Below are 8,405 nucleotides of genomic sequence, written 5' to 3'. Positions count from 1 at the left end.
GCAAGTTAAAATAAAGTAATATCAATGTGTACAAGAATGCAGACTCAAGGCTTGTCCATGAAAAAATGTCTACAATGAAGAGGGTTGGGGGAAGGAGAGCAGAAGAGAGTTACCAGTCTAACCTGGCCCAGCCCAGGCCAAAGAAAGCAGGGATCAAGGAGAAACTAAAGAGAATCTTGGGCCACATCATTCCCCAGAGAATGCACTCAAGGAACTTCCCCCTAGGGCTCGGATTGTGGCTCAGTGGTAGAACGTTAGCCTAGCACACGTGAGACACTGGGCTTGACCCATGAATAAAATAAAAGTATTGGGTCCATCTACAACTAAGAAAAAAAATTAGTTTTTAACCCCTTTCTGAATGCTTGAATACTGCAGTAACTTCACTAATCAAATCAACTTCTGTGGTTCCAGAACCACTATACTTGCTCAACCTAGATGTCTCTTTCTTCCATCTCCAGGGATATTAACTGAATATGTTAATAGAATAATGTATCACTATGACCTCTTATACTGTGAAACATAATTTATAACATATTCATAATATATTAATGAACATTTAAGAGGAACACAGAGATGATATCCCTAACACAAGAGCCTGGGGGAGGGGAGCCATGGGGTGAGCCCATTATGTCCCTCCTGCAGGGCTCACCTACCAGAACTGAGCCATTTAGTTTCTATTATAACTTTCCTGTCACTTTCTCCACCCAATCAACTCTCTTGTCATTTTCCCCACCCAATCCCACCTTCTCCTTGGGAGTCTGACCACTCTATTGGCTACTTCATACCTTTAAACGGCCAGGTTTGTGACATCATTCTCCCACCAAACCTACTGCCACCTGCAGGAATCTTAGGCTTGCCATGTAGTTGTAAACAAATTTGAATCATCGCAAGTGACCAGTGACCAGTAACCAGTCATTGGAGTGGCCAGTAAACAGTGACCAGTGAACTCCATACTGGGAAACATGCATTCACTAGCCTCAGCCACCCACACATCCTCTGGGGTGATCTCCTCATCCTTTGTATCTACAATTGACGTGACCTCTTCTCTGACCATGTCAGGTGAGTAAAGAAACTTTTGAAAGTTTTTCATTAGACTTTTACCTGCCTCAATTTACTAATGGAGTCAAAAGAGCTTAGAATAATAGGGGAAAGGATGGAACTAGAAATCTGGACACCTAATTTCATTGGGAATTTGACATGTACTAGGTATAGAACTGGACTAGTTTACTCTCACAAAATCTGTTTCCTGATTTGCTACATGAGGATAACAGATTGCCCATGTTCTGGTCCCTTACTTTTCTTGCATCTTGAGGGGCATGTTTTAGAGAATGAAATCAGATTTCATGGTGGTGTTGTTTCAACTGAAAGAGACAAAACCTAGGCAGGGTGGAAACCAAGAGGTTTCCTCTGTAACAGTTTCCCTTCAAAAAGATTTCTACTTCAGTATTTCAAATTTAGTGCTGTTCATAAAAGGGACATTCACATATTTGAGAGTTTTCTATTTAAACTAGGTGAAAAGAGAAATAGGGAGAGAGGAGCAGGAGGACAGGGCTGTAAGGAGGCAGATGTTCTTGGGGAAGAAAGTTTGTGACTGTTTAAGCACAAGGCAACAGGAACTCGGTGGAGGAAGAAAATATAAAAATAAAGGAGAAGAAAATGTTAGAATAATAGAGATGAAGAGAATGATGTTCTCCAGAAAAAAAGAGGTTGGTTGGGATGGATGTGAAAGAAAAGCAAAGATTTTATTTAAACCAACAGACAGCATAGAGTGACTCTTCCCAGAGGCTGGTTTAGAGAATGTTTAGATTAACAGACCAGCAAGTAAACTAAGACTTGAATTAGGGTATCACTGGGGTAAGCAGGTTATCAGAAAAGCCACACTTGGCTGTTACAGTTTTCCTAGGATCTCTTTCAACACAGATGATGTTGACAGTTTGAACATGAACATGTTAGAAGTATGTTTTAGAAATGATTCTTCCTCCAAACATGCCAAAGAAAGTGGTTCTAGACAGAGCTAAGGAAATGGCAAACCATGTCCTATTTTGTTCTGATTTTTAAACTACAGGGATTTCTAAAAAATGTTTTGTCCAAACCTGCATCAGAAGGACACATTCCTTTGTGTGATATAAGCTGTCAAGTTGAAGCTGTTTTCCATATTTACAACAGTTTTTTTTTTCTAAAAAAGACAATATACAAATAGTCATTGATGATTTCTAAATCTAAGAACCTAAAGAAAGAACTATATAAGAATAGAAATTCAAGCTCACATCTCTAATTCCGAGTTTATTTAAATAATTATGTGAAGACTTTTTGTTTTGTCTACATTTCAAATAATTGTTTGGGGCTGGGGTGTAGGGTAGCTCAAACATTTTTGTATTAATATAAAAGGGAGAAAAAAATGTCAGAAAAAAAGACAAGAATTGTTTTAAATTTGTTATTTTATTATACTGTGATTGTTTTCTCAGACTTTAGGGACAAGACTTTTCTCTAAATGTGATAATAAACTAGGCTTCTATGATTTTGTTAAAGCATTTTTTCTGTTTTTTTTTTAAATAACCAAAAGGATTATCAGAAAATGTGTTTATATCAATTGAAATATCTACCTAGTGGAATTAATGTCTTTCATTTGTTGTTGGTAATCCTTAGAGGAAGAGAAACAAGAACAATAATGACTTTACACTTATTGTTTTTCTCTCTAGTACGTACAAAATTTCTTTCGTCCTTCCTTCTGTCCTACTTCCCTTCTTCTTTCCCTCACTCCCTCCATTTCTCTCTCCTTCCCTCCCTGCCTTGCTCCTTATGCCTTCCTTCCTTCCTCTCATTCATTCTTTCTTTCTTCTTCTCTTCTTTCCAGTTCTGAGGATTGAACACAGGGTCTCATGCATGCTAGGCAAGCATGTTACACAAGCTATATCTCCAGGATATTTTATTTCTTTTCTCAGATAGGATCTTGCTGAATTGCCCAGAGTGGCTTTGAATTCCTGGTTTCCTGCAATCCCACTGCCTCAGGCTCCCGAGTGCTGGGACCAGAGGCCCACCACAGCATGCCCAGATTCATCCTGGGTTTTGGCTTTAGTTTTCGCTTCTTCACATGGCTACCCATCTGTTCACTTTACTTAAATTTGTGTTCACTTTACTTCAAATTTGTGTTCACTTTACTTCAAATTACACACATTTTTAGTATAGCTTCTCTGTCTATATGTACTGCTTGAGAATGCATTCAAACTCACCTTCAATTATGAGCTTTGTTTTGATTAACAGTATTCACTAAAATCAAAGAGAAACATTCACTTTCATAATATTGTATGCATGATAACAGAACTCATTTCTTAGCAAATTTGATATACACTCACTTTTGCTCATATCCATATGTTCGTTACTATCTAGTCATTTCTTTTAGTTCTGAGCTGTTTTTGACTTTTGCTTCTATCTTTCCAGAACATACTGTAACTCCCTCCAAATGAAACTTTTTGTAATATCTATTTATCAGTTGTAGTTAAAGACAATACTTTTATTTTATTTATTTTTACGTGGTGCTGAGGATTGAACCCAGGGCCTCGCATGTGCTACGCAAGCGCCCTAACACTGAGCCATAACCTCAGCCCTCACATGAATCTTATGAAATATGACACTTTTATTTATGGATGAATTATCACTATTGTTATTGTTATAACCACACTAAAGATGAGTAACCTGAAGCTCAGAAAGTTTCAATTTCTTTCAAGAAGCATTTCTTGAGAAACTGAATTTCAGGTAGTCATTTTCATGTAGGATCAGCAGTTAGGCTGAAACAGGGCAAAGAATGACCCTTAAATTATCATTTGGATGGTAAAACTGAACTCCAGGAAATATCATGTGACCTGGACAAAAAAAAAAAAAAAAAAAGGAGATACTAAAGATCACTATGGTGATATCAGTACAATTTTCGATGAACAGGGAAAAACAAATTTCTGTATCTCCAGATTTCTGGTCTTTGGAACAAGAGTCCTGCCAGGGAGAAAGTTTCCATAATCTGTTGCTGATTTTGAACTAGTCAATCTCACTTCCCTGACCCTTGGTGTACTCATTTGCTAACTGGTAATGTTGGGGTTTTCTCTGAGTTCGAAAATGCTTCAGTTCTAGGGCGAATTCAGGAGTCAACACTAGTGCAGGCTCAAAGGAAAGGTAGGACAGGTAGAAGGATGCTTATAGGGAACACTGTGTGAAGCAGACCACTTGGGACTTCTGTGCCCAATTTGAGAGAAAAGGCAGGTAATCAGAAGAGTACTTGCAGCCATCCTAAATGGAGTGATTTGGGGTCTCTCAATGATTATTGGAATCAGGGCCCTCCTGATTAGTACAACATTAAGATGTCATTGTTCCTCAAATATTGTAAGAATCTGCCTGTCTCATCAATATTTTCACCACCCTCTTCTTCCTACAGAAAATTTCCAAAATTCTTCTTTACACGGAACTGCACATTCTCTGCAGCTCTCTCTTCCTGTGGTGACCAATGCAGCTTCCCTGACAGGAAGCGTGTGCAACTTCTCCAGAGCCTCTGCTCCAGCTGCCACTTCAGCATGGTTACTGCCCTCAACCTGTGGCACCTCCTTCCAGACACTCATGGGCAGTGCCTCCCTTTATCAACATGCTAGCACAGCCATGGTGTCTGGGGTTACTGGCCAGAACCAGACGCCCATGGCACCTGCCTCCTATCCAAGTATTTCTGAGTGGTATATCCCAGGAAGTGCTGAAAAGAGCTCATCTTCACTCAGGGACTTTAATCTGACTGTCACTGACCAGAATACAGCAGATTCTTCCCTATCTATGACATCCCAGTATGACAAAACTTCCGAAGCCAATGTCATGATCCCTGGGTATCCACTACTATCTGGTAGGCTCGTCCAGGTGACACTATCTCAGATTCCAAATCAAGGACATTGCCTCTCACTACCCCACCAAGAAGGAAGCCAGGTCTACTACTATGATCATAACTCTCTGGGGACTCTGCTCTCTGGAGAACATTGGCCCTGCCTGCAATCCTATGGCTCTGTGCCATATGCAGGAAGTAGTGCCGCTGCCCCTCAACCAGAAATGGTGACAGTGCTGAAGGAAGTTCAGCCCACAAATGTCCTACCATCAGTCCCTACACCTGTGACCTACTACTCTGTGTCCACTCAAAGTAGAGAAGGAACAAATTTTCAAGGTGAGTACAAACAGCAAAAAGGGGAAGGAATAAGATTACCATTCGAAAGGAGGGTCCGTCCAGTTTTCAGCTGGTAACTGTGGGTCCACACATCCCTAGAATTCAAGTGCTGAGATTTTAACCACAATCTTGTTCAGCAGTCCCCATTTTCAGACTCTGTAAGAGAAGCATGCAGCACAGCATAATGGCCACCCATGCATTTAAGAGACCTCTAGGAGCACATGGAAGGAAGCGGCTGTTCACTATTTTTGCACTCAGTCCAGCTACACATCCACACTATAAATATATTTCCCTAATTTTACTTTGGTTTAGAAAAATGCATCAACACTTATCAGGGTGTGACACTTTAATTGTTCCTTAATTGACTGCAGGATTTAACCTCTATATGTAGAGATGCTGTCCAAAGCAGGAGTCCAAAACCCCCTACCGTTCACATTGATTTCATGAGCAACAGCTCCACCTTCTCCTAGTTCATGGTGTTAAGTGTTCTTACATTCTGGGGAGAGTGGAGAGAATTGAGGGGCCCCTATATGAGAACGAGAGACTTCATGAAAGAGTTTTTCTGTGTTTCCCACAGAGGAGACAAGTGCTCTACCGGAAACCCATGCTGCCATGGTGATGAACCAGCCCAAAAGTAAGACTTCAAGGGATCACCTGTAACTAATATGCAACTCTTACCAGATATCTGTCAGTGGTCCTTAAAAAGAGCTAATGGAAATGCTTTCTCCAAAGTAGGTGGTTTCCCTGAATAGTGTGTAGCTGGGAAGGGGAGCATCCTACTTACCATCGTCCTTGATTCCTTTGCAGGGATGGAAACTTCCCTAGGGATGGAGGCTTCCTCGGGATTGCAACCTCCAAGTCAGACATTTTGTCTGCCACAGCCTCCAGAATTCTCATACATCTGCAATAACAGAAAAAGCCAAATAACTGAGAAAAACTCACAAACTGAACTTGGGGACATTTCCACAGTAACTCCAGTCGAAAGATCTACTGATTTCTTGGCATTGCCTCCAAATCAAAGCCAGGAACAAACAGAGATTAAGAATTTGTGTGAGATTAACACCATGCTCTCAGAGCCACTGGATGCCTACCAAATTGCCATGGAGAAACAGGATCCTCCACTACTCCCTTTAGACATCCCTGAAATCCACCAGCTTCTGGCCTCCATTGGTCCTCTGGACCAAGAGGAGAAGCCACATTCTGAAAATATCCTTCTAGAAAGGAACAAAAAACATAAAGCCTCAGAGTCTCCTCATGGAACTCCTCAGGCCAAAATGCAGCTAAGGGACCTGGAATGTGCATTAGGAGGAGAAGTTGCTCACAGGGATGCAGACAGCAGTAGGGCCAATGTGCACACAGCCAAGCACTCTAACGGCAAAGCTCAGGAAGCTGCATCCAGCAGGAACAGCAAGGCTAAGGGCCATGGGCAGGAAAAGACCAAGAGAACCAGACAAAACAACTCCAAGAAAGCCGAGGAGAGGAAGCAGCCAGGCAACAAAGTCAAGGCAGAAGAGAAGCCAACTGTGCCCAAACTAAAGCGGAAGAGGAACCAACCTGAGCTTTGCCAAGAGTCCTTTAAAAAACCTCGGAGCTGTCTCAGCATGCGCATGTTGGAGTCGGTGCAGGTTTTCCACGCACTGGGGAAGAAGAATGATAAGAAAACTGGGCTCTCTTCCTTCCGGGCCCCGGGAAACTCAGGCAGTACCCAAGACCCCCGTCCATGCCCAGCTATGAAACCATGGCTGGTGGTTAAGGGTCCTGAGAAATCACAAGTCAAAGCCCAGAATCCACATATCAGTGCTGAAGGAGAGGGTCCCCCTCCATTAATTGATGAGCCTCCACCACCTGGGAAGGTTAAATTGGTACCTTTGCCTTTTCTGACGCAGGAGAAACCTCCACCTCGACCAGTAATCAATAGGAGGCCACAGTCTCTGGCCTCACAGAGACCTACTGGGGCTTACCCTGCCCAGCCTGGCCCTGCTAGCTCAGCTCAACCCATGGCAGTCAACACATCCCAAACACCTACTGCCAACCCATCTTGGATGCGTCCTGCCAAGCCAGCTCAGCCCGTTTTGACTCATGCCATTCAGTCAGGTGTGAGCGCTTCTAAACAGCCTAGTGTCCCTTGCTCTGCTGCTTCTGGGCCTGCACCCTACAAAACATCATCTTGTACTTCTCTTCATTGGCAACCCGTTCCCAGGGTTGGGACCAAGCCCCAGTCACAACCACCCAAGCCTCAAAACCAATATCTCCTCCAAGACTTTGCCTTACAACCAATTCCATGGAGGAAACCCAATGTTCCTGGGCAAGTACTATCAACTCCCATCACCAAACAGCAGAGGCCAGAGCGGGAAGCCATGAAGAAGAAGGCTCAACAAGAGCGTGAGAATGCTGCCAAGTACACTGCAATGGGGAGAGTGCAGTGTTTCATTGAGAGGGAAAGAGAGATGGAGATTTCTCGCTACTATGGCTACATAATGTAAGAGCTGCAAAGATCAGTGGTGCAACTTAGGGACCAAATAGTTTTCCACATGTATACAGATAGAGTGATACACATTTATTTATTCTCAGATGCTTTCAAAGTTTAATAAAATTACATAGAGAAATGTAATATAATTCACTAATATATAATAAAGAGGCCTTCTGGTACCACTGAGAATTGTTAGAAAATAAAGAGGCCTTTGGGTACTACATGGGTTCCAAACAGTGTTCTCATATACACATAGATAGATAGATAGATGAAAATTTATTCATATTTGAAAAGGTAATATAGTTTAATAAAGAAATGCTATAGTATTGATTAGAGGGTAAGTAATAAAGAGGCTTTATATTGCCATTTGAATACCAAATAGTTTTCCACATATATATACAGACAGGTACATAGATACAAAAGTGTTCACTTATATATTTTTAAGACTTAATACAGTTGAATAAAGAAATGTAATAGTATTGTTTGAGAGATAAGTAATAAAGATGCTTCCTGGTATTGCCTGGGCATCACATAGTTTTCCACAAGTGTAGATACAAATTTTATAACTATGTAGATACAAAGATACAAATGTATTCATTCTAATATATTTTTAAAGTTTAGTCAAATTGAATGAAGAAATTCCATAGAATTGGTTAATAGATAATAAAGAGGCCTTGTGTTACCACTTGGCTATCAAACATTTGTCCTCATAGACCTATGAATATGTACTCATTCCAATATACTTTTAAA

General features: G+C 41.3%; 1 protein-coding gene across 1 annotated transcript; it reads left to right on the top strand.

Moving 5' to 3' along the window:
* Positions 1 to 962: 962 nt before the first annotated feature.
* LOC308632769 (uncharacterized protein C2orf78-like) lies at positions 963 to 7,668 on the top strand (the record flags this gene model as incomplete). The annotated part of the gene is made up of 3 exons (XM_081265139.1): positions 963 to 1,059; positions 4,424 to 5,185; positions 5,993 to 7,668. 3 exons carry the CDS (start codon positions 963 to 965, stop codon positions 7,666 to 7,668), a joined length of 2,535 nt encoding a protein of 844 aa, XP_081121265.1.
* Positions 7,669 to 8,405: the final 737 nt, after the last annotated feature.

Source organism: Spermophilus citellus (assembly GCF_964194105.1).
Source record: "Spermophilus citellus genome assembly, chromosome: 13".
NCBI classification, from domain to species: Eukaryota; Metazoa; Chordata; class Mammalia; order Rodentia; family Sciuridae; genus Spermophilus; species Spermophilus citellus.
The sequence above is the reverse complement of the archived record's forward strand: the minus strand, read 5'-3'. Positions and strand labels throughout refer to the sequence as shown.